General features: G+C 50.8%; 1 protein-coding gene across 2 annotated transcripts in view; it reads right to left on the minus strand.

The window, feature by feature from the left end:
* PIK3R3 (phosphoinositide-3-kinase regulatory subunit 3) overlaps window positions 1-24434 on the minus strand; it is a 71788-nt gene that overhangs the window by 26063 nt on the left and 21291 nt on the right. Inside the window, exon 1 of one of the 2 annotated variants that reach the window (XM_026104021.2) lies at window positions 6594-7473. The exons of the other annotated variant lie outside the window; for it this stretch is intronic. Coding sequence (XP_025959806.1) covers window positions 6594-6699 — 106 coding nt within the window. The 5' untranslated portion in view covers window positions 6700-7473. Of the gene's footprint in view, window positions 1-6593; window positions 7474-24434 lie in introns of those variants that run through there. 2 annotated transcript variants of the gene reach the window in all.

Genomic DNA, 24434 nt, shown 5'->3' on the forward strand with positions numbered 1-24434 from the left:
TGAAAGAACAGAGGAAGGGGATATAGATTGATGTTTTATTGTTCTGTCCAACTCCACAAATTTTTTTGCTAAGAAGTATGATTTTTTTTCCTCAAATCCTTTCCAAATAACCATTTGTCAGCTTCAGGGATATCTGATTTTAGAAGCAGCAACATACATATCGTTAAAATAATACTTTTCCAGCATTCATGAAAACTAGTAGAGAGTCTGAGCAAATGCTGGAAATAGTCACAGGTTGAAGCATTTGGAATATTTGATCTCCTCTTTCAAAATGAGCCGGATGGGCGCTGGCCATCTTGAATGTGCTATTGGACTTGAAGCCAGAGAAGAACCTGGATCCTGTTCAGCCAAAGCTTTAGAGCGCATTGTGCTTCGGCCTCAGGATTCACAGGCAGCTGCAGTCCTGCTGGGAAGAGTTACAACAGGCACCAGTTGCAGATTTGCTTCCTCTTAAATGTATGCCGTTTTATAAAACTTCCATTTGGTAGCCACTCTTCCTTAAAAGTGCACTAGAAGAACTTAAGGTACTGGAATATATTCACTAAACCATTTCAAAACCTTTGTCTTCTGTGGGGAGGGCATAGCTAAGATCAAGGACAACTGAAATAACATCTCACACTGCTTGGGAACACGACCTAAATTTATATGCTGCAGTTTAGATTATGCAAAGAACAGACTTAGTTATGGTACAGATTTTAACCTGTCAGAAAAAATAAGATTAAAAAACAGAAGAAAAACAAATTCTGACTCATTTTCATAGGGACATTTAATACATGAGCAGAGTCTGCTCCTCAAGCACTACTCAGCAACCTGCTTTACAAACAAGAGTTCGCAAAATCCAGCTAGAACACACCTATTGCTTTAATGGGGCCAGAGTTTTACACTGGCCTGGCTTTAAACCTGCTTCAAGACAGTAATAGTCTTTCTGACAATAACAACCTAAGCTTTAAAACATATAGGCAAACATTGATAAAAGTATTTTTATGCCGCTGTTTATTCCAGTGCTCTTTAGTTCTCTGCCCAAAAAGTGACTCACCAAACAATCAACATGAGATGATGTAAGGCACCAACTGTAGTAATAGCTGCAAATGTATATGACCAACTATACCTCTCAGTTTTCCCAAACTGCAGAGTAGGGATAAGCCTGAATAGGTTAACTCTGGAATAAGGTATTATGCATGCAATGGTGATGACAGAAGACTTGGGAAACTATATTCTTCAAAAGAAACTCCAAGGAGAGCAGAGGAGGTAGAAGGAAGAGGCACTGTGATTAACCTCTGTCAGCTAGAGGCTTCAGATGAGATACAAAGTTGTTCAGAACAATGCAGAAGTAACATTTGCTGCATTAGAGAGGGTTTTGCTTTCAAGCATGCCACAAATAGCTCCCTTTCTTCCCAGAACATTCTTCCATATTTTAGTTTGCATAAACCTGCAGCTTCTCAGAACAACTGAATTACAACTTCCTTCACTAAACTTTCTATCCCCAACTTTATTCCTATGTCATCTGAAAGCCTACTGATAAAAATTTCAGCCTTTTAAAGCAGGTTCTCCCTATTCCAGCAAAGCATCATCTCACTTTATATTAATGATGCTACTTTTTGCATTCATGTACTTAATTAAAAGCTGATGAGTGATATTCTTTAACAGTTAGAACCATCAAAATGAAAACCAAATAGAAGGAATGCAAAAACAAGCCTGAAAATGCAATCAGAAATAAAAGATGGTTACAGCAGTCATTAAATGAAGACAGTGGTAGAGAAATCTAGGTGTAACAAAAACAGAACACAAACATTTCATGCCTCTTTCCTTACAGGAGCTGAGAATTGGATTGAAACCTTTTTTTTAGGATTTGCAGAGTATAGTTTACTGAGTCTTTATTTCCTGCTCCATCAACACAACACAGTCTGCACAGTCCTGGTTTCTGCAATAAGGAAACACTCCGTCTCCCAACACCTATGTTTTTGGGGACCTGCCTTCCAGCAAAACCTGCATTTGCAATGAGGACATTTGCTGTTAAAGTGCTGTTGTTTTGATGAAACAGACTATAAAGAACTACTCCAATTTTTAAAGAGCTGTGAGAGCAGAACTTTTCTTTGATAAGCTTTTGGAGTCAGCTCAGATAAGCTGAAGGACAATACTGACAACGCTATTAAAAATTTTCATCTGTTCTCCCACCAGAAAATTAATTAGGCACAGACACACAGTATTCACCTACATCTGGCGACTGCATCACACAAACCCAAACTGTGGAGCCACATTCAGTTTCCACATAACCCTGCGGATGATACAGCAGACTCATATCCAAGTAAACACTGCCCTTGATATTAGAATCCTGTTTTCCCAATTTAAATTACAGTACTCCCTTAAAACAAGGGTTGTCAATTATGTATGAGAAGAAAGTGGAAGCTATAATAAATACAGCTTTTTTCTTTGAATACTTGTCTCTGTCATACAACAGCAGTACTGCTCTTGCAGACTAAACTAAACTGAGCAGCCTACAGATTATTACTCATCCTTCACCCTCTTCCTTTTTAAAGGAATATAGATTTTGTAGTAACAGCATTACTAAAGCTGGGCTAAGCACAGGAGGCAAGGAAGAGTAATAGTCTTGAAAAAAACAGTTGGGTCAAGTAATAAATGCAGTCAGGCATATTTGGGCCTGCTAGCCTTTTAAAAGGTACCTTTCACAGCTTTAGGACAAGTACTTATTCTATTATCTGCCCATCAATAGATAGAGCCCATTCTGCATTAGTAAGCCTACTTTAAACTTGTGGTTTTCTTCATAACCCACACAAGTGAAACTAACCTCTAATTTGTAGTTGAGCCAAATATCTTTGCTGACATCTGTATCTGAAATCCCAGCAGAAAGCTCTTACTGATTTTCATCCAACTGTGACAGAATGTATTCAGTGATCACACATTTTATCATCAACATAACTGATAATGTATCCTAGGTCTAGAGAGAGAAAGGGAGAGTCACAATTAAGTCCTACACTAATTAGAAGCAATGCAATATCTAAGTACCTAAGTAGTTATGGTTTAGGTACTCCAGTAACTTTTGCACTCGGTTCAAGATCCTCTATTCAAAAACTTAACTTCTGGCAGCTACAACTTGTTGCAGACCTGAACAGATGTGGTAAAATAAAAATAAATTCAATCCAGTACCCTACTTCCTTGAGTTGTCTTTTCAGACAGCAAGGCTCAGAGCAAGAACAAAAATGTGCGAGTCACTGATCACCCGTTTTCCTAATGCCTGAATCAGTGTATGATACTTTTATAGCCATGATATTCCATATTAATCCTGCTTGGAAAGTTTAGAAGCTATCATGTTAGCTATGTGCAATTGATGGTTCCAGTTTTGTCTTTTGACACTGGAAGTTATTTCTTTGCACCTAGTGTTATCTGCCATATACATATCCTATGGACACACCTTATGCCAGTGATGCATTTTATTATGTCAAAAGACATGCAAGCAGAAGGAAAAGGTACTAGGTACTTCGAAAGAAATAGGAGTCACCCTATTGGTTGTCACTACTTTTGCTACTGTACTAGTAGTACATATAAAGTAGTACATACATGCTATAAAGCATGTTTTTGCAAGGCTGGTAGAATTGAATCCATAGATTTACCAGTCTGTTCAGGAAAGCTGTCCCACTCCTATGTTTAGGATGGATTAAAAGCTAGAAGAAAGCTGACGAGCACTTGTTTCCTGACCTTGCACCAGCTGGAGTTGGAGAAAATTCCATGTGAGAGAGACTTTTTTTTTTTTTCTTTCTTTTTTTTTTTTTTAATTTTTGAGCACGCTTTTTAGCAGATTGACTTCAGGAACTGCTCCAAGCATCCATTTACACCTACAACATCTGATACAGACAAAAAACACGAGCATACTGATAAGCCAGTGCAGGTGCATTGAGGCCTGACAGAGCCTACAGCTTTGCTTCATACTGCCTGCTATCATAGGATTTTATTTCTGCATTATTATTGGACAATGTTAAGGTGGGTATTAGGACTGTCTGCCAAGACATATTAAAGGTCTATTGGCCCTTAACAAGAAACAGTGTCCCTACCCTTGACTTAGAGGTTACAGGTGACACTGCATATTACGTTAACCTTGCTTTTGTCTTCTGTCTAAACTTCAGACATACTAAAACGTAATCATGAGCAGTCATGCATGACTTCAACCACTTGGCTCCTGATATCAGTAAGTGCCCACTATTGTAGCATAAAGACCAACCAGGGATCTCTTCACGCAAGTTCTGTGAACAAAAGAATGTGCTGCCTCCTTTGGCAGCACAGTAATTCACTGCATATTGTTAGTTTGTGCACTGTTGAGAAAACATATTGCCACAGTTCAACTGCTCAGGAACTCTAGTCACTGTGCAGGGGAATTCTATACTGAAAGACTTAACAAATTTTTGTTGGAAGTAGGCCAGATTCAGCTGTGGTGTTACTGGGTGCAAGCAAAGTGACTTTATCACAAGGCATGCAGAATGTCTAAGTCTTCCAAATAAATTCCTCCACACTCCCCTTAGGGATGACCTATCATTCCAGACCTTAAAACGCTTTTCCATGCTACCTCCAGACTAGGGGAAAGGAGACGACCTTAGATACGTTCTCTCCCCCCCTACACCACGTTCCCCTACAATTTATAGTTCTGCAAAATCAGGGCATGCACAGGGGGACCATCCCATGCATCATTCCCAGCTCTGACTTCTCCAGCTTAACAATACAAAAGATGAAGTTACTGAACACTTCAGGGGATCAGCACGTAGCATTAAGCCCTCTACTAACCTGAGTTTTGTACATGCAGAGTCCTGATCCCTGACAATAGGGCTTCAATGATGGAAATACTGACAGTATTAATGACAGAAGCACTGCTTCTTAATGTAAACTTCTGAAGGCTGCATTGACAAGTTTCTGCAGAAATATTAAGCAATTGTTTTTGACCAGTTCAGTTAGGCCAACCCCTTTTTAGCAGTCTCCTCATACCAAACCACTTAACGGGTATTTTTTAAAATCAATTCCAATGATTTGAAGGCACCTACAATAGAACTTTTTTTTTGTTTCACTGATGCAAGCAGACAGAATTATTAACTGCCTGAAGAGTTGAAATTGGACAAGCATTTACAGAAAAGATACCCTCTGAAATTTATAGAAACAAGCAAACAGATTTGACGGAACTTCGGGCGTTCAGGAGTAGCATCTAAAAATAGGTAGTGTCAGCTATGCAAGAATTTAATGAGTAGTGGCCAGTACTGCATATCTGAGAGATCTGTCCAATTTTTAAAGGGTCAGAGTTACTAGAGGAAGCGACTACAGGTCCTTGAGATCCAACAAATCTTAAGACTATCTCCTTTCTCCCTGCCTCCCCGCTTTTAATCAAAGTACCCACATACCTAGAGAGAGAGGAAAACAGCTCACTGCGCTGAAACAAAGAGACTAAACCACACTTTCAGATACAAGCCATAATTCAGGCATAGCTTTAAAGGCACATTTTGAAAGTCTAACAGTACACACTACACAGAAGACATACACTTACAAAGGTCTTCTTTGCTATCGGTTTCTCTGCAGGCTAAGGTTTTTGATGCATATTTTACTGCACGTTCTGAATCAGACCAAAGAACATAAAGGCCCTTCCATTATCTTACTGCTCTCAGCCAGTTATAGTTAGAAACTTATAGGTATAGATACGGTTTCACAACTACGCATCTATGCTTACTTTAATTCACTACCAAAGAAAGAATCAAACTCTTCTCCTCGTCCTTGTAAGCCTTCCCTCGCTCTTCAGAGGCGAATGAAACTTTCTGCCCTATCTAAAAACTTTAGCCAAGCAAGGGATGAAACGTTTCTCTATTTTCAGCACTGGCAATCAGTAGAAAAAAAGGTTGCATCAAAACCTTTTGAACAAGGCTATTGTTATTAAAATAATGCTGCCTCAAGGAAAGTATTTCAACAAAAAAACCTCCCAAGAACAAGAACTTAGAGACGACGCATGCAATCTGTCAATGCAGATTCAAACAGAACTGGAGAGAAAAGGGTCTCAGAAACTGTAAAAAACTATTAAACGAAGTGAATTAAAAAAGATAGGTAAATCACTAACATCAAAGTGTTATGCAAACATAAAGACACACAGGTGAAGGGGGTAATAAAACTGCTGCTCTAACAATGAACGCATCTAAAATATACAGTTTTCAATAAAGGTTAAAAAAAAAAAAAAAGAGACACACTCAGGAGAGAAACTGCTAGCAGTTCTTTTCCTTCTGCCTTCTTTTACCCTCCTAAAGGCAGCGTAAATCATTATTGTCCCCCCACACCCCACAAAACCCCCAGAAACCAGTCTGAAAATACTTTTGTTCTATAGACAGCAGGTTCAAGTCAGCGCAAAGTTTACAGAGGCACCAAAGCTGGGTTAGCTGCAGATTCCCCCCCCTCCCCTGCAGACACCCCCTCCTTTTCCAAATGGAAAAGTATGCAATAAGGAGACATGCTGAGCCCTCCGGGCAAGGGAGATGGCAATAATGGAAGGAAATAAATGCAGCATCTATCGGCAAGAGATGCACACAGAGACGCGCACGCAGACTTCTGCTCCGTACCTGGAGGGTCCATTTCAATATAAAATATCAGCTCAGTGGAATATGGCATCATCACTTCCCTCCAGTCTGTGTCATCGCGGTCCATATCCCACACCGTGTTGTACATCGCGACAGGCAAGTCCCGGCAGATTTATAAATAAGAGACTGGCTTTCTTTGCGTTTAATGGGGGGGGGGGGGCGGGGGGGGGGAAGCCGAGAATAACCCACCCCGCTCTGACACTTCCGTCAAAAAATTAAAAAAAAAAAATCTCAAAATTAAACTTAAAAAAAACCCCCAGTATACACACAAGAGACACCCCAGGAGCTGTCCTGCAGGAACTCCACTAGATAGATTACGTATATAATATAGTGTTTTTTTTGTTTAAAAAGACACCTTTCCACAGAAAAGCCACTTTCTAAAAAACGCCGTTTTCGGACTATTTTTAAAACACCTGGTTTAAAACAAAATAAAACCCCCCGCACAAAGGCGAGGGGGGGGGTGCGTGCGTGTGGAAAAGCGGATAAAAAGGGCGATTTCGGTCCCTGGCTGGACTTCTTCCTGCAGGCGGAGGAGAAAGGCGGGGGGCGGCGAGCAACAATAACGGCAGGCGAGGAGCCCGAGCGCGGCGGGCAGCGTCGCTCAGCCCGCGGCCCCCGCCGCCTCCGCGGCGCAGCTCAGCGCTGGGCCGGCAGCCCGCGGCGGCACCCGCCGTGCCCAGCTCGCAGCCCCGCGCGGCGCGGCCGGCGGCTCCGGGCGGCTCCAGCAGGTCGCAGCCCCTCGCTCTCTGCGCCGCTCCCGGCCCCGCTAGGTTTCATTTTAAGAGGCTCTGAGGGGCCCAACCGTCGCCAACCGCCTCTTGCCGAGGATGAAGCCACGCCCCCCTTGACACCGCGCGGGAGGGGCCCGGGGGGCGGGGCTTCACGCTGCCTTTTTAACTCGTTCGAGGAGGGCGGGGGGGGGGGCTGTGCGAGCGGTCGCTTCCACGAGGCAGAAGAGGGGGTGGCACAAGGAGCAGGAGGGGACATGTCCTCCTTCGCTCTGCGAAGCGTGCCAAAAAAGAAAGTTTCTCACACTAAAATTATCTGTTTCCTACCCTTTTGGCTATTCACCTGCTCTCTTTCTACACCTCAGCCGCCTCTCTCGCCCGCTTTTCCTCACGACCCCCCCCGTGCGAGGAGAAAAGGGCGAAGTGGTAGGTCCCATGGCTGGCCTGTCGCCAAGGGGCTGCTGCCGTGGAGCACGCGCGGGGAGCGGGGGGAGTTTAGCCCAGTTGCCAGAGCTGCCGTCTTTGTCTGAGAGAGCAGCGAGCGCACGGATTGGTTGAAGGCTGCCGGCGGCCCGTCCAATCAGCTAGCGGTGAAGCCGGCCGGCTCGATGGCGATTGGCTAGGAGCCCCAGTTACTAAGCGGGACAAAGAAAGGCGAGTGTTGAGGGGGAGAAGTTGGGGGGGACAAAGAGATGAGCGGGCGCGCGGGCACCTCCGAGCCGTCGCCGCGGCCGGCATGGCGGGGCGCCCCGCTCCGGCCGGGGTGCGCCCCATACACGGACCAGGTGTGCGCCCCACACACGGACAGGGCTGCAGCCCCACACAGGGTGTGCGCCCCACACACCAACTGGGGTATAGCCCCCCCAAACTGGGTGGTCCGCCCCACACAGTGAGCAGGGGGTGCCAGCCCACAAACCAGCTGGGGATGTGCACCCCTTTCTGTGCTAACCCCTTTTCTCCAGGCCTTCCCCCTGGTTTTGGGGTGTGCAAACTCTCCCCCTCTCCCAGGGCGAGGGGGTGAGCCCCCCATGCTGTGGGGGGTGCAGCTGCCCCCCAAGCTCCTGTGGGGGTACACCCCTTGCTCACACGGTTATGGGCTGTGCCCCCCCTATCATGGCGTGTGCTGACAGAGGGGTGTCCAGCCTTTCTGCGTGCACATAGGGTCCAGCCCCACAGCCCTTCCCATCCCCACGCCTGGGAGCCCCCTGGGGATGTTCAGCCCCTGCAGTGCGGGTGGGCCAGGGACGCCCCATGGATATCCCCACGGACGCCTTTCCTCTGCCCCAGCAGCGCCGCGCTCCCTGCGGCTCTTGCCTCTAGCCTGGGCCGGAGGGATGGATCATGGATGGGGCAGGCAGGAGACATCCCGCTCAGGGACCCCGAGGAGCGTTCGCCCTGTGGCGCTCGGCCCCGCGGCTGGGACAATGAAGCCATCTTTGCTGGCAGCACTGCTGTCTTAGTCCTGCTGTCGCAGCACCAACCTGAGCCAGGGACACAGTTAAATACATCTAAGCCCAGAGGAGAGGGAGCGCCCCATCCCCCTCCGCACACAGCCAGCAACTCAACAGATACACACCTGAAGCAAAACCCTTTCCTCCCTCTCTCCCGAAGCGTTTGGACTTGGAAAGGTGGAAGCATCCAAAATTTCATTAATAAAGGGCTTTGCTTGCCGAGGGATGAATTTCGGCAGTAGGAGCTGAATGAGACCCGCTTCTCTCAGTGTTTCGCGTGAGCCCCCTCCAAATGAGGACTTTGCTCAGCAAAACCCAACCTTTGAGAGAAGGCAAGTGTGTGAGTAGATGGACCAGGCTTTTAAAGGACTTATCCCCAAAAAGTAAAGCCAGGGGAAATCATGTACTGCACGGAGCATCCCCGTGACCTGGAGCAGACGTTGCTGAGCGCGAGGTGCTGTCTGCACGAGAAGCTCTGTGGGATGCGTGACTCATAACCTGCCGGGTGAGGGACTGAAACATGACGGTTGTTCAGATGACAACGGTGGCCATGATGTGGCCGCCCAGCACGTGTGTGGGTGAGCTGGTGGACAACAGCAGGAGGGAGAGGATGAGACCAGTGTCTGTGCTGCTTGATGCCATCAAGATGCTCCTGGCTCACGTGATGTCTGGGGGGATGCAGCCTGTCCTAAGCAACATTACCACCACTCTGAATCTGATGTGTTTTCTATTTCGTTTGTATTGTGAGAAATTAAACAGAGGATCTCCTGTCCTACCTTTGCAGCCACATTTCTGCAGTTTTCTGACAATGTGATGGTACCTGTTGTATATTAAAAATAATGCCACTTTAGCCAACTCTGGCCACCTGAACATTTCAAAGTGCATCATAACCGTCCACTAACTAGAGCGTGGCTCTCAAAGAAACCAAACACTCCCAGTTTCTAGTGACATAACCAGGGGAAAAAAGCCTCTAGGAGAAAGGGCGCAAAACCAAATGGCTGCTTCTAACAAACTTTGAAATAAAAATCCTGAGCTATAAACAGAACGAAACCAAACCAGGACAAGAAGCCCCGACATGCGCACTCGTGAAATCTTGATGGCCACACCCAAAGCTGGTGCCTACAGATGCTAATGGATAAATGCTATATGAGACAGAAACTTGGCTAGCTTGAAAGTCAGGCTCTGTGTTAGCTCAGTGAAGCAACTTTAAAGAAAGGCGAAATGACAGCTGTTCACGTACTGAGGAAAAACCCTTTCCAGAGACTTCCAGCCACTGTCACAGTCACGAGGACGGACAAGAACTTTGATCTGCTGGAGAGATGTCAAGGAGTGTTAAAAAACCCAACACTTAAGTTGCCCATTTTATCTGCGATTTAAAGCATGGAAGAATAAGTTATTAATAATTTCTCCTGTTCTAGCTCAGGGTAGAAAGCTGCTGAAAACATACTCCTGGCTTAGGTGAACCAGAGGGTGACTGAGGGTGAATCAAGGAGTGAATAACTGAAAGACTATACCCAACTTAGGAATATGTGGGAAGAGCTAGGCTCAGAGAATCTGAAGTTCGCTGATATATCTCAAATAACTTCCATAGCAAGTAATTGAAAGCAAGCACTGCTCCAGTAATAGAACTCCTTGAGGGACAGACAGCTGCATAGGAGCACAGGGCTTTGATGCACATAACTCACTGTAGATAAATTAATTTTATATCCCCATCCACAAACTCTGATTAATCCACGATAACCAGATATGAATCCTTTTTCTAATTTTTAAATTAAATTTCTTGGGCTAACGTAATATATCAGCTCAAGCTTGCTCAAAGAAAACGCTTTCCTTGGAAACCCAACGCCCCAGTGAAATTTAAGTTGGTACAGCGGGTGCAAACAAACCCTCTGTGCACGAGGGGGTTCAAAATGCAGGCTGTGCCAGGGTGATGGGTGCAGGTGGAGATGCGGGTGCTGCTCTGCAGACCCTGCTGAGTGGAGAAAAGATGCTAGTCCATCCCCAAACTTTGATTAGCAGCTCTGAACGGGAGAGGACGGAGGAGGGAGTCGGGTTGAAATTCATTTTCCCCCTTCCTGCACCTCATTATAGGTTCCACCCACATAAGACCTAATTACTTGGCTTTTATGCTGGCAAAGTGGATTTCGTTCTTGCTGTTTCCCATGATGGTTGCCTTCATTTTCATGGCGGCACTGATGGTTACAGCTTATTGATGTTTCCACTTTAGTGATTTAAAGCAGAATACATTTTGTTATTAGCACTGGTTTCTCTCATTGCTGCTTTAATCAAAGATGCAATTTAAGGCAAAGGATTGTGTGTAATGGTAAACAGTAGGATAATGCCTTGAGAGAACAGAATATTAATGTGTTTTTATTTCTCAAAACTGTGCTTATAATATATCCAGGATTACTTGGCTCCCGACAGACGTGCATGGGGCACTCCCTTTCCTACTTACACTGCCTGCCTTTCAATAAGGGCAGAGCGGCTGTGTGCCTGTGCATGCTGGGGGGAGAGGAAGCCACATGTGCTGCCTTGCGCACAGCAAATTCCCTCTGCTTATGTGTCTCTCTTCCACACGCACAAAACACAGGGATACTGCCTTGCAAAAGTGCCCTCTGAGAGAAGAAACAACATACCGAGTGCGCTAACGCTTAGGGATGGCCAGGGTCTGGCTGAAGGCTAGCGCTTTGGATAATCCCAAGTCAGGAAGAACTAGACCGAACCACTGAAAATCAAGTAACAGCAACGATGGCAATGCTTGGCCATGGGGCACAGTGCTAGAGAAAGCGCGGCTCCCTAGCACAGGGGAAGCTCGTCGTGGCACAGTCGCTCTCTTGCATGATCCTGTGTACTGTCCTCACCCTTAGGGTGAGTCTCTACAACGTGGTCCCCCTGTCCCATGCTTAGGGAAAGAGAGACAGCTCTCACAACACTATACAGGCAACGCTCGCAGTCAGGTCTGCACTATGAAGTGAACCTAAAAGGCAAGAAATGAGCACAGTGTGTGCTATTTCTACGATGCATCTTACGTTCCAGTGTCAACTGCCATAAGTTCTCTCTCTTTCATTTCCTTGGATCTGACAATTTGCATTTCAAGGCAAGATTAAATATTGAAGTTCTGAGCGCTTCCATGTGTTTCAGGAAGAGTCAAATGGACTCGCATTGGAACATGCTGAACACAGAAAAGCCATTTGTGCCAAACTGCTTGGTTTCCTCTTTGCCGAGCCATGATAATGTGATATCCAACAGCTGAATGTGGGCCACAACAGGCTTTTATAGTTGGAGGGGGTGGAGGAGGAAGGGGGGCCTGAATCTACAGTGCTACTAGCCAAATGCACTAAAATGATGAGAGATTTTTGGGCAGGCTGTAGACTTCTGGCCACTCCTGAGATCCAAATATTAGCTTCGCCATTAGCACAAGCACAGGGCCTGCTGGAGGGGAGCTTTTTGAAGGCAGTGCTAAGTTGGAGCAGGAAAGGACAACGCCCTCCCCTGCAGCAAGTCCTCCGTGGAGTTGCCAGCCTTGTGCTGCGTGGAGACCAGGGTTTGTAAGATACCTGCTGCGGCTGGTGGCCAGCTTCCCACGGGGTCGGCGGCATCTCGCAGCGCTAGAACAACCAGTCGCGGCGGTTCGGTTTAGTTAACGGATTATCCCTGCCTGTTTCTCAGCTCCGGGTGCTGAGGAGATGCGGGAAGGCAGGAAGGTACTGCCGGAGATTCAGTCTGTCCCCCCGAACCAGCACAGTGCTGGATGGCACGGGGGCTTTCCAAGCTCCACCTTCCACTTGAATTATGAAATCTGAGCCCTGAAAATGCCCCAGAGACCATAAAGCTTTGCCACCAGATTAAGAGCATTAACCCGCACGTCCTGCCGAGGTGACGGTGCGGGTAACAGCGGTTCCCTCCCTGCTTCCTTTTGCAGCTTCAAGTGAAATGGCAATTGGAGCAAGCCACCAAATTTTAACAGGGAGCATGTTTCCTCCTCTGTGATCTAAAGCATCATTTCATGCCCTAATAGGCTGCAAAACAGTAGCCTTGCTCCACCCCTGATGTGGCTGCATTTCTGTGGTGAGAAAAAGCTCTGGCAAGTGCACCGAAGCAGGGTGCTTTGGTTTGAAAATTATATATTGCGTTAAAAACCTGTATTAAAGAATCACATGTGGGCTGCAAAAAAATTAAAATGAAACACTTCTGAGTTAGGATGTGTCTTATTCACAGCTGTCTGAGCAACTTGTATCCTCTTCCCTTCTGTGTCCACACTACAAGGAAAAAGGCCGAAACACAGGGCTGTGTGCTTAACGGTTGTATCACAACGCGTGCACACAGAATTAAGCTCGCAAGGAATCATACATTAGGCATTTCCTAACTTAAAAGCACTTGGCTTCACACTGTAAACAACATTCTTTTAACATAGGAAATAACAGCATAAAAAGATTAAGGTATTTTAAATAAATATCGACAGCATAGGTTATTGCAGCTGGGACTAACATATTCCTCAACAACAGTTGAATTCTGGACCTTCCACTTTGCTCCAGAGGTTTCTGCTGCAGAAGTTAGAGGAGGCAGTGTGCGGGCTGGAAGCTGAAGGCTGCTCTCCTGGAAAGGGAGAGCTGGGCGGGCGGCGTGTCGGTTTTGCAGCTGGGCAACACATGCCAGCTCCACGCTCTGCCCGCTGGTGCCTGGAGTGGGCACGTCTGCCCCAAACGGTGCTCGGGGCTGGGTGTGCAGAGGGGTGGGCAAGGGGGGTGAGGGAAAGGACACTCAGTGCTGAGCTGTGCTGAATTGCTGCTTTGGCAGACAGCGCTGGGCCAGCTCTTTAGAAAGTTCACGTTCAGTTATTGTTTTGACAGGCTGCCAAAGTTTTCCTGAGGAATGCAGGCAGCAGAAGGGAAATGGCGATTTTCAAACTTTTTTTTATAACTCAGCCAAACCAGAATGGAATTTCATGGGAAAAGCGAAAGGTACATCTCTAGCCTCGGGGCTTTGTCCCCGCCAAATTTCAGAGGCTGGCTGCAAACAATGGAGGTGTCAGAGCATCTCCAAAGAGGCAAACGCGCTCGCACACATGCACGCTCACACGCACACACTGCTTCTCTAACGGTGAGTGTCACTCACCCTGCACCCAATGTCCCCAGGAGACTGACATTAATACAGAGCGCTTAAAGAAAATGAAATTGCCTTGATGCAAAAGCAGAGGACAAAACTGGTTTCAAGCTGACGAGAAGGTTTGCGAGTTGGCCTTGCTGGGGGAGTTATGCTCCCTCAAAGCCTGATCCCCGTCTGCAGCCAGCTGCAGCCAGTGCTTCAGGGATCCCCGTGGACGTGTGGGTGGATCCTGCTTCTCCCCACATGCTCCTCACCACTTTAGTCCCCGCGCTGCCCCCCTACCCCTAGGAAGGGCAGTGGGGATTTTGCAAGCCCCCGCTGCTCACCGAAGCAGCGAGGCAGCCTGCAAGCTGGGCTCAGGCGCTGCCGCGTCCCGCTGTCCGTGGGGCCGTGCAGCCAGGCTGCCATTTACCTTCTGTTTTCCACTACGCTAATTTCTCTTGTCGTCTTGCCAGTGACAAACAGAGAGAGTTAAACAGAGCAATCCATTAAAGAAGCGCCCTGACAGACCAATTGTGAAGGGTTTTCAGCGATCCCCATTTACACGGGCTTGAAAAAATTTCGCCTCGAGCAGCTCCAATTACAGACTTATCGGACCACACTCTGGTCCCTTTGTGCACTTCGCATCTCTGTCATCATGCCAAGCCTCTCTTTATTTAGCCGCTTGGAAATGGTGAGCAAAATGGAAGGAGGCTTGTAACAAGTTCAGAGAAATTAGAGAGGGAAAAAAAGGAGAAAAAAAACCTCACCCGCCCCCTTCTAATTCTGAAAGCAGGGCATTTTTGAAATGTAACACTGTATAAGAATTTAAAATATTTTTCACTTCCTCTATTCATTGCTTTAATGCACTGGAACTACTTGCTCCGACTTTTTTTCGAGGAATGTACAATAACCACTCTGTGAATTCCACAGGTCTGATTTTAAAAGGAACTGTAGCACGTTATTCACAGAGGAAAGGAATAATCCCAACGCCTTCCTGCAATAACTCTTTCTTTTTAATAAACACGGCAGTGTATATTTTAATCACAGTCGGTGATGCAAGTGTCAGGAAGAGGAAATAAGTGGCAAGTCTAGGGAAACCGAGGTCTCTTCCCTGCCCCGCTACCAACCCGCGTGGTGACCTTCCGGTCAGCACCGATTTGAAGGCGACGCCATCTCCAGCAGGAATTCTTAAAAAGCCCAAATGAGTAGCCACTTCGGTAGATACAAAGCTTAGACTCTGTAGATTTGTTTGGATTATGGTAAAAAAGGGGAAAGATAGCTTTCCTACCCCAGGACGCAAAGCGCGTCGGCTCCCTAAGCCTCCCGCCAGGGCTGAGCCAGGCACCGGCATTTAGGATCTGGTAGTTACGTGAGACGGATGTTTTGCCCCATCCAAACGTGACCTCACCTGCTTATTCGGCAGGAAACTCCCTGGTGCCTGGCCTCCCGCCGCGTTGCTGGTGTTATCCCAGCACTGCTATCCTGGCAGGATCCACAGCATGTTACTTTATGGTAAGACAGCGCCACTCTTTTTTTTTTTTTTTTTTGCATGAAGACCATCTAGTTCAGTTGGGAGGACAACTGGGCAGAGCAATCTCTGTTTACTGTCGGATGTATTTTGAGATTAGGCTTTGCCCTGGCCCTAACCAGGAGGAAGTTTCTCATGGCCGGAGGAGAGCCTCGGCTGAGCCCCAGCCGTCTCCCCTTCCTCGGGACGTGGCCGGAGCCGATGCCTCGCTCGGCGGCCCCCGGGAGCCGGGCAGCGCCCGTGCGATGGCGGGTCCGTCCTCCGCGCTTGCCACGACTGCGGTAATGCTGACTCCGACCCAAGGTTTTGGGTGGAGAGGGAAAACGAGAAAAAACCCGAAACAAACCAGGGAGCTCTGGGGAGTATTGAAAAGTCGTCTCATTTCTTATTAATAGGCTAGGCCAAGAATTCAGATGTAGGCAGCATGTTGGCTGGTATTGTTTTCCTTGCAGTTATACACATGCAATTCATGCCTTGGAAAATGACCCATTTACCATCATGCATTGTTGCTTAGCTACATGCACTTTCCCTGTAAGTTTTCCCAAATGGAAACATGGCTCTATTTGCTTTGGAGATCATTTTCCCTGGCTTTCTTTGCTTAACAGTAAATAAGTGCAAGAAGAACAGCCTCTGAACACTAAGCAGAGAAATAAAACAAACAGCGCAGTATAGGGTAAACATTTGAAAACCAGCACATGAATGCGATGCCTTCATTGTAAAGCCAAGGCAGTGGAAAGAAAGAGCCTGAGCAAAGGATACTTGCAGATTAACTTCTTTAAGAGTGTTTTTGTCTGTCTTTTGCATTAAGATTCTTTCCCTGCTGAAAATTTCCTGACCTGCGGGGTGAGCTCAGTTGAATAACACTGGGTTCCTAAGAAAAGAACATTTATTTCCTGGAGGGCAGGTGGGACTTCACGGCACCGAGAACTATCTTCATGTTTCTCCTCCTGCCATGCTTTCCATGCGAGTCTGACACTGGGGAGCTCTAGCCATCACCGAGAAACCTGCAGGACACAGGAAAACACCTCCCTCGCCCCCCCAAACCACAGCTCTGCTTTGCACCGGTCCCGTGCGCCCCGCGAGCGCCGCTCTCGCTGAGCACGTGCCTCCGGGCTGCGCCGGGCTGGCGTGGGGCTCGCACCCGGGATTTCCACATGTCCCGCGGTTCCTAGACAAAACTCGCAACATCCTCGGATTTTACCCAGGAGAACTCTTGTGGGTGGGAAGGAGATGGTGCCCCGGAGGGACCCCGTCTGCAGCGCTGTGACGCTCTCAGCGGGGCAGGGTGTGCAGGGCTGGCCCTTGTGGAGTCTGCGATTCTCTGTGCACCGGGAGGGAGGTTCCCAGGGCACGTCGTGGACTTGGACAGAGCTCAGGATTTTCTGCGGGAGATGTGGCAGCATCCCCAGGGCCACGGCCAGATCGCCGCCCCCAGGGCCGGCCCGTGCTCCTGGGGGACCAGCCCTGCCTCGCTCTGCTCCCGCACAGCGCAGGGAGACCTGGCCGCCGGCAACGCTGAGGCTGGCGGAGGCTGCATTTCATTTCTCAGCTCTCCTCGCTTTGCTTGGCTAAGGCAAAGCGTCCGGCTGCTGCAGCACTCGCTACCTGTAGCGCAGCCGCTTGCAGGAGGATGGGGAAAGCCCGGAGGATTAGGTTAGCCGTTCTGCTGATGAAGCATAAAATGTTTATTGTCTCCAAAAAGAAAAAGGAAAAAAAAAGGGGGAGAGACAAAGTAAATAGTGTGATACTGATTAATGGGCCAACATACTGGTATAAGGTTTAATGCAACAGCTTCCAGGCCAAGAACCTGTCAGAAACTGAAAACGGGTATTGTATCTATGCAAATCGTGGCCGGGAGGTTACCGCGTCGGCCTGCTCCCGAACACTGCGCCCTCTGTGCCGGCTGCCAGCACCTGAAGAAGCAGCCCTTATTGCCCGGCATCGCGAAGCTCTTATCTCGCGTCGCCCAAACACACACAATACAACTCTGTTTTGCGCAATATCTCCCAGACAAACTGCCTTTTAGAAGTGCTTTTACGAGTTAAACGAGAGAAAGCAGCAGGAGGGGAAGAGGCAGGGGAAAAGGAGAGCAAAGCTCAGAACTGCACCAACCGGGACAAAATCGATGGATGCTGCAAACCCTAAATCAGGCAGTGGGAAGGGGCGGAGAGCTCATCAGGATGCCCACTGCCAGTGGCCCCCCGCGTGCAGGCTCTCCGCTCCACCGGTCCCTTGCCCGCAGCCCTGAGGCCGTGCAGCGGGGATGCTCCCTGCCTCATCCGTCCTCACCACCCGATCGCTAGGAAGCCAGTACGTTCCCAGTGCCAGTTTTCGCTCCAGTGTAACAAGGCTCCTCGTCCCACGACAGCGTCGGGGCGAGCTTGGAGGGCGGCTGCACCGGGATACTTCAGTTCTCAGCTCTCCTGGTTTCCTCACACCTCGCTCACCACCTTAGTGCTCCCGCCAGAAAAATATATCACTACGTGTACCTTAAACCAGTACTGCCTCCTGGGGCAGACTGGAAGCACATCATACCAAAGTGTCTTCCATCAAACAGGCGCCGTTTTGGGTTACTGCTACGATTTTTTAAAAGCCAACTGCAATGCTGTCCCAGCACGGCACGGGGCTCCTGGGGAGAGCTGCACCAGGGCGGGGAGATGGGGCAGTGGGGAGGCATCATGGCAGGGGGATAGAGGCGATGCTTGACCAACCCGCCTGGGAAGCAGAGGGGTCCCCGAAACGCCCCAGCAGCAAAAGGTATATGCAGGCTCCTGGGCACCTGGCAGGGCTCCTCGCGCACCAAAAGCCCACGGGGCTTGTTGGAGGGGTTCACACTGATGACACACAACCATGTCCCACCATATCCTAACCACAGGCCACTGCCTGACCTGCCAGGCTGTGTTATCCATGAGATGGATGCTCTTTGCTTGGCAAAGCTGCATTTTACACCTATAACTGCGAATTGAGCCATCCTGCTGTCTCCCTTGAAGCTTCCCCAGGCACAAGGTTATTCAGAGATGAGAAGACAGCTGATGGTCACCAGTGCCTCATTCATCACTTTTGAGGGGCTACAACTCAGTGCCGGGTTCCTGAAAAGCCAGGATGCTCAGTCCTTCCCTCCCGCTCCCTTCACCTGCCCTCATGCACAACATTGGCACGAGGGTGGGAAATACGTCCTTGTACTGCTTCGGAAATGCTGCGTCGATCACTCCGAGTTGATGCAGGCTGCGTTGGTCGGCTGGGGCTTGAGGTCCCAGCTGAGCTCCGGTGCAGCAGCTCACCGCTCCCATGCCCTGGAGCGGCATCAGACCAAAGGGTCCTTCATGACATGGTCTCTTCTCCCTGCAGGGTGGGATTTTTCAAGGAGGCTTTTGGGCAAGTGGTAACGTCCCAGTCACCTGCCCGGGACTGCAGGAGTCTTGCCTTGGCTGTGAGCTGAGGTGGCTCGTTCATCCTGGTGAATCTCCTTGGTCACTGTGTTTCCTGACCGACCTGCGCGTGGTTCAAGGACCGGCCAGGCGCGTGGCTCTGCAGAGCTGGGATCCCGGTAGAGCAAAGGTGGAGAAAGCATGGGCAGAGCCTCAGCCCTCCCTTTGGCCACCTTGTTGAGGACAGGACCCTTCTGCGCCAGCAGCCTGGCCTGGATCTCACGCAGCCCACAGCTAAGGTGCCCCGGGGGGTGGTTTTCCTTAGTGGAAATCCCTCTGTTTGGTTTTCTTTCTTTAAAAGCCTAGAAAAAGAAATGCACAGCACCAGGCAGGCAGGAGAAGGGTCCGGCAGGGCAGGGACCTGCTCCTGCACCCGGTCTCCGCCGTAGGGCACGTGCTCCCTCCTGTCGCCCCGTGTCCTCCCGGGGCTCTCGCGGGGCCAGCCCGGGGCCAGCCCTGGCCAGGGGCCCTGCGCGTGTGACCTGGGCGGCCCGCCGTTGGCCCCATGGAAGTCAAACATCAGAAGGGCCTTTTCAGCCGGGGCTATTTCCACATCAAATGCCTACCTCTGGTCCTGAGCCATGTGGGAGAAAGAGCACTTCATAAAAGCAAAGGGAAGATTAATATTATTTTTCAAAAATATAATGGGAGGTTTCCACTCCCAAAGCACTTCAGAGCCATTTTTTGCACAAAGCCAGAATAATTCCATCCCAAAGGAGAGCGAAGAAGAAAAACTCATTAGATGGAGTTACAAATGCCTGAAAAAACAGTTGGTCTGCATAGAAACTTTCATGTCACCCTCACTTTGGGGGCTGCTTTCGCGCACACTGCGATGCCATGGCCTTCCCGTGGGGCTGCGGGAGGCTGCCGCTTGGCAGCTCCGGCTGTCCCGGCGGACATGGGACTCTGTCCTTCTCCCTCGGGCCAGCGAGGCTGTTGTGGACACCTGCTCGAGAAGAGCATGGGCAGGTGGAGTCCAAGAGCTGGTCCAAGCTCGTCAGGATGCGGCCCTGGCCTCCCTCCAGGTATCGCTGGCCCTGGGGCTCTCTGCTGGCTTCTCCCACCTCTGGGTGGGAGATAAAAGCGCACCTGAGAGCCAGAGCAGGCTACCTGGGTTGCAACCGGTGCGAGGGGCAAGGAGGGGGCTAAGGGCTGGAGAAGCAGCCAGGATCACCCTCCGGTGTGAGGTGAGCAGGGAAAAGCTGGATCCAATCCTCCCACGGCTCTGCAGGGGCAAACGAGGCGTGACTTCAGCAGCGTGCCGGCTCACGGCACAGCGGTGCGTTTGAAGGGGACCTGTTGCCTCAGCGTCTTCCTTTCAGAAACACACCACAGACTGCGGGGGAACCGTTTCCTGGCAGCCTTGACAGCAAGTTTCTGCTCCGTGAGCATTAGCCGTCAGGTCAGAGGGGAGCATAAATAATTATTTGATCACTTCCTCTGCAGGAACGAACTTGAAAAATACCTCCGATTCACAAGCTTGCAGTCCACTCTGGAGACAGCGAGAAACCAGACTAGGAGCGAAAAAATCCCTGGAAAATCCCTCCGCCTGTGTCTGCTGTGCATCCCTTCCCAGGCCCGCTGAGGGAAGCCTGGCAGCTGGGACCAAGGCAGTATTCGCCGTGGGGCTGGCAGCGCGGCTCTGGGGCAGTGCTCCCCTGGCTGCTGGGCCAGGGATGTAGGAAGGTTGGTCAGGTCTCAGCTGGGAGGTGATCTGTCCTTGGCGACTTGGGGTCTTGTTTTCTGTTTCCTGCTCTGTTGTTTAGTGTCCTGCTATTAGGCAGAGCTGAGCCTCTCCCCACCGGGTAGCTGCCTCCCTTTGGGCTGCTGAGGGGTGCAAACGTGCAGAGAGATGTGGAACAGCCTTTGCAGCCCCACGTAGGATGTCCACCAGTGATATGAGACCAGGGGAAATTGCTCTTTGTGGGTTAGGAAGAGAAAAATGCAAAATGTGATCCCAAGGGCTCAAAGAAACTTCTTTCTAAAGCCAATTCTTGCCCTTTCCCGGTACTTGGGGTTCCTCATCCTTGAAGAGGGCTGGAGCAGGCATCTTCATCCCATAAATCTCTTAAGCCCTTAAGGAAATGCTTGAGTGGCACTTCAGGTGCATCTGCTGGCCACCGCAGAGGCAAAGATTTCACATTCACCCAAGAAAGCAGAAAATCCCCCTGCCCCTCTGATGGAGCTGGTTGCTACCTGCAGCCGGATGGCAGCTCTGGGAGAAAGCAGCAGCAATACCATGGCCAGGGAGCAGCTTGCTGAGCTGGTGCAAGGACCATGCCTGCGAGCACCGAGTGCTCCAGCAGCCCTCCTCACCGGTGCCGGGAGGATTTGGCTTTCCAAGACACCCAGGGTCAAACCCGCGGTGGTGGGTGCTGGCGCACCGATGTAGCTCTCTGGCTCCCTGAGGCTCAGCTGCATCCGGGAAGGTGGGGAAGCCCTGAGAAAGCTGCTCCGTGCCAATGACGGGGGCTGACCCAGCGGGCTGTGAGGAGCCGCGTTGCACGGCCTGACAGGTCAGTGCTGGGAAAGCAAACGGGTGTGCGGGAAATGGGAGACGCCTGAAGCAGGATATGATCGTGCCAGTAGGACACGGCTAGTTTGCCGCCTGCGGGACTTCAAATGCTCTGCCCGAAACAACTTACTCAGATTTACTGTAACCGGCAGCTGGGCCATCTATAGCTTGTGGTGAACATACCAGTCCTGCCTGCACAAAGGGCTGCGCGAGCCAAGCTGGCCCCCTTCCCAGTAGGCTGGGAGGAGAGAAACGGGACCGCGCAGCAGCCCTGCCTGCCTGACCTGTCTCGAGGCCTTGGGAAAAACATTTCCCAGCGGTTGTTGTTGTTTGTTTGGGTGCATTAGTCGAAATTTGGCCATCTGCTTGTTAGAAAGGCGGCAGGCGATGACTAAACGTGGCGAAACGGGTGAAGGCATCGTGTGGAGCGTGCTCCTGGCTGCGTGCAGCATGCACGCACGCGCACCAGTGCCCCGCTTGCCTGCATCCATGCTACGTACTGGCTGGAAACCCCCATCGCAGGCAGTCCTCGCCATTTGCTTTGGGTTCCCTTCCCCGTTCAAGCATGGCCATCCAGAGCTCGTGTAGCTACGCCGACAGGCGTCAGCCCTGCCGGAGGCCGGCCAGGAGGAGAGCAGGGCATGCTGGGGCGTTCCCGCAGCCAGGAACGGGATGTATCCCACTCCTGGCTGCAAGACTGCCTCTTGCCATAGCCAGATGCTACAGATGTGTTGGCCGCAGCCTGATGGTCACGGAAAGTGCAGATCTGCTTGCCACATGGTAGCCTCTAAATGCAACTGTCTGCCCCAGCTCCAAGCCACCCTGTCCGTGTGCCAGACCAGGGCAAACTCACCTAGCGCCGGGAACGTGGGAGGGATGGATGGATGGTGCACACTGCTGCGGGGTCTGACGCTGCCTGCTGTCGGCAGGCCAAACCCAAACGGAGGCCCGGACGCAGCACTCACCACTGGGGATGGCTAATTTTCTGTCCACCTCACAGCTGGGTCACTGTGAATTCAGGGCTGGCAGCAAAACTGCTCAGGGAGGAAGGAAACCTGGCCAGCTTTTTTTGACATGTGGTCCAGCAACTGCCTTTCCTTCCCCCCCTGCTCCCCCAGCATAGAGCACTGTTTGGTTTCCAAGGGGAAATTCGGGAGGCTGTTTCCCCTGGGAGGGGACCTTTGCGGGGACTGGTGGCTGGCCAGGACGGCAGAGCACAGCTTGAGCTTTCTGATGTTCAGAGAGTCTCTGCGTGGGTTCGGACAAAAGGGACTTACCGCTGCCTGGGAGCATCACTGCTCAGACCCACGCCAGGCAGCGGCTGGCAACGCGCAGCAGAGAAGAGGAGCCCTTTGCTTCGACTAATAAGGCAACATTCCCGAGAGGACGTGTCTTCATAACCCAAAAGCTTTGGTGACCAAATCATGTGTTTTCTCTCTTCCTTGTTCTCTAGCAACAATCCTCATCCAGGGATGGGGCAGGTTTCAGAGTGTCTTTGTGCACCCAGTTACATATGTAGAGCTTATCCACTGCAGGGCACGAAAGTAGGACATGGGCTTGAAGCCTGGTTAGATGCCTTCAGGGAGGAGAAGTGCTACTGAATATGCTGGGCCAGAGGTATCCTTGACGTATGATTTCTGCTGATTTCTGGAAGTCGGGAGGGTCTGGCTGTGGAAAGGCTTTGTTATACACACAGGGTTAGTTAGCTCTTCTGCTCTGTCCATGAAGGCAGGTCAGTGCTCACTCCTGCAGGCAGGATCCTGGCCCAGATGGAGGCCTTGGGCTGCTGTTATGGCTTGGAGGAGCTTAAGGGTGACGGAGAGGGGAAACTCCTTTTGCTCAGAAGAAAGTTTCAAGGGAGGAAAGTCACTGTTAGCAATGGCCTGTACGGGTCCTTCAGCAGCTCAGACCCCCAGGAGCGGCCCTGCACAGCTGGTATGCCACAAAACGCCCGGTCGATCCGGGCGAAAGCTCCTGCCTGCATTCCCAGGATGTGCCTCTGATGGCTGTCGCTGCACCCACTGTAAGGAGCCGGCCAAGGTGCAGGGCTCAGTAGTGGGGCCCCGAGCACGCCGCCGGAGGGGTCTCCCCACCTGCCACCCCATCCGCTATGCACGCAGCCGGTGGCATTGGCAGGACGCCCACGGCCGGAGCAGCTCATTGCCTCACGATGCACCCGAAGGGCAGGGGCCAAGGCCACGCTTCCCCCTGCGCACCGCCCCATCCCCCCTGCGTGGGGACCCCAGGCCACGAGCGCAGCGAGTCTGGGCGCAGAGAAGCTCACGGCAGGGCTGCGACCTGCTCGGGGTCTGACCCGATCTCCCGCCAGCGCAGCCACGACTCCTGCGCGGAGCCAGGGGCCGCTCTGGCCGGCCGCCCCGCAATTGCTCGCTGTAATCTGGCGCGCGAAACCCTGCTCAAATCTGAGTGCCAAGTCTGGAAACACATGACATGAATTTTCTACTGCCAGGTGCTTTCTGAAGCCCGGTTTAACACTTGGAGGCGACGCTGTGAACATTAACCCCAGAAGGAGCAGCTACGCTCTCAGCCATGCCCGGATGAGCCCCCACCACTCCACACTGGTCCCAGCACGGCGGCACTGGGGTAATGGCAGGACTATGCTGATGCCTGGCTTTGCAGAGAGCAAAGGCAAGGCAGGGAAAGCCCCGACCTTGGAAGAAACCACTTAAGCAGTTTAGCAAAGACAGGCAGAGGCCAGGCACGGCCCCACCGCCGGCTCAGCCCTCGTGGTGCCGGCACTCCGGGGCCGGCAGCAGCCGCCGGGGCCACGACCGAGCCAGGAAGCACCTCCGCGGCGCTGGGCTTCCTGCCTTTGTCCGAGGAGGCGGCGGTGGGGCAGGCAGCGGCGGCAGCTCGGTGGCACTCGATGCTCGCTGCCTGCCACCACAGCCCCGCTGAGCATTGCGGCCCTCCGCAGCCCCCGAGTTACAGGGCATCGTGGCTCTGCCGCCAGGCTTCGGCCGCGGGATTCATCCTCCCTCGGCGATGTGCAGCCAGGCCATGGGCCAGCGCACAGGAATTGCTGAAACAGCCATGCCACAGGGAAATTTCCAATACCTCACAG

This window comes from Dromaius novaehollandiae, chromosome 8 (assembly GCF_036370855.1).
Source record: "Dromaius novaehollandiae isolate bDroNov1 chromosome 8, bDroNov1.hap1, whole genome shotgun sequence".
In the NCBI taxonomy this organism is placed as follows: domain Eukaryota; kingdom Metazoa; phylum Chordata; class Aves; order Casuariiformes; family Dromaiidae; genus Dromaius; species Dromaius novaehollandiae.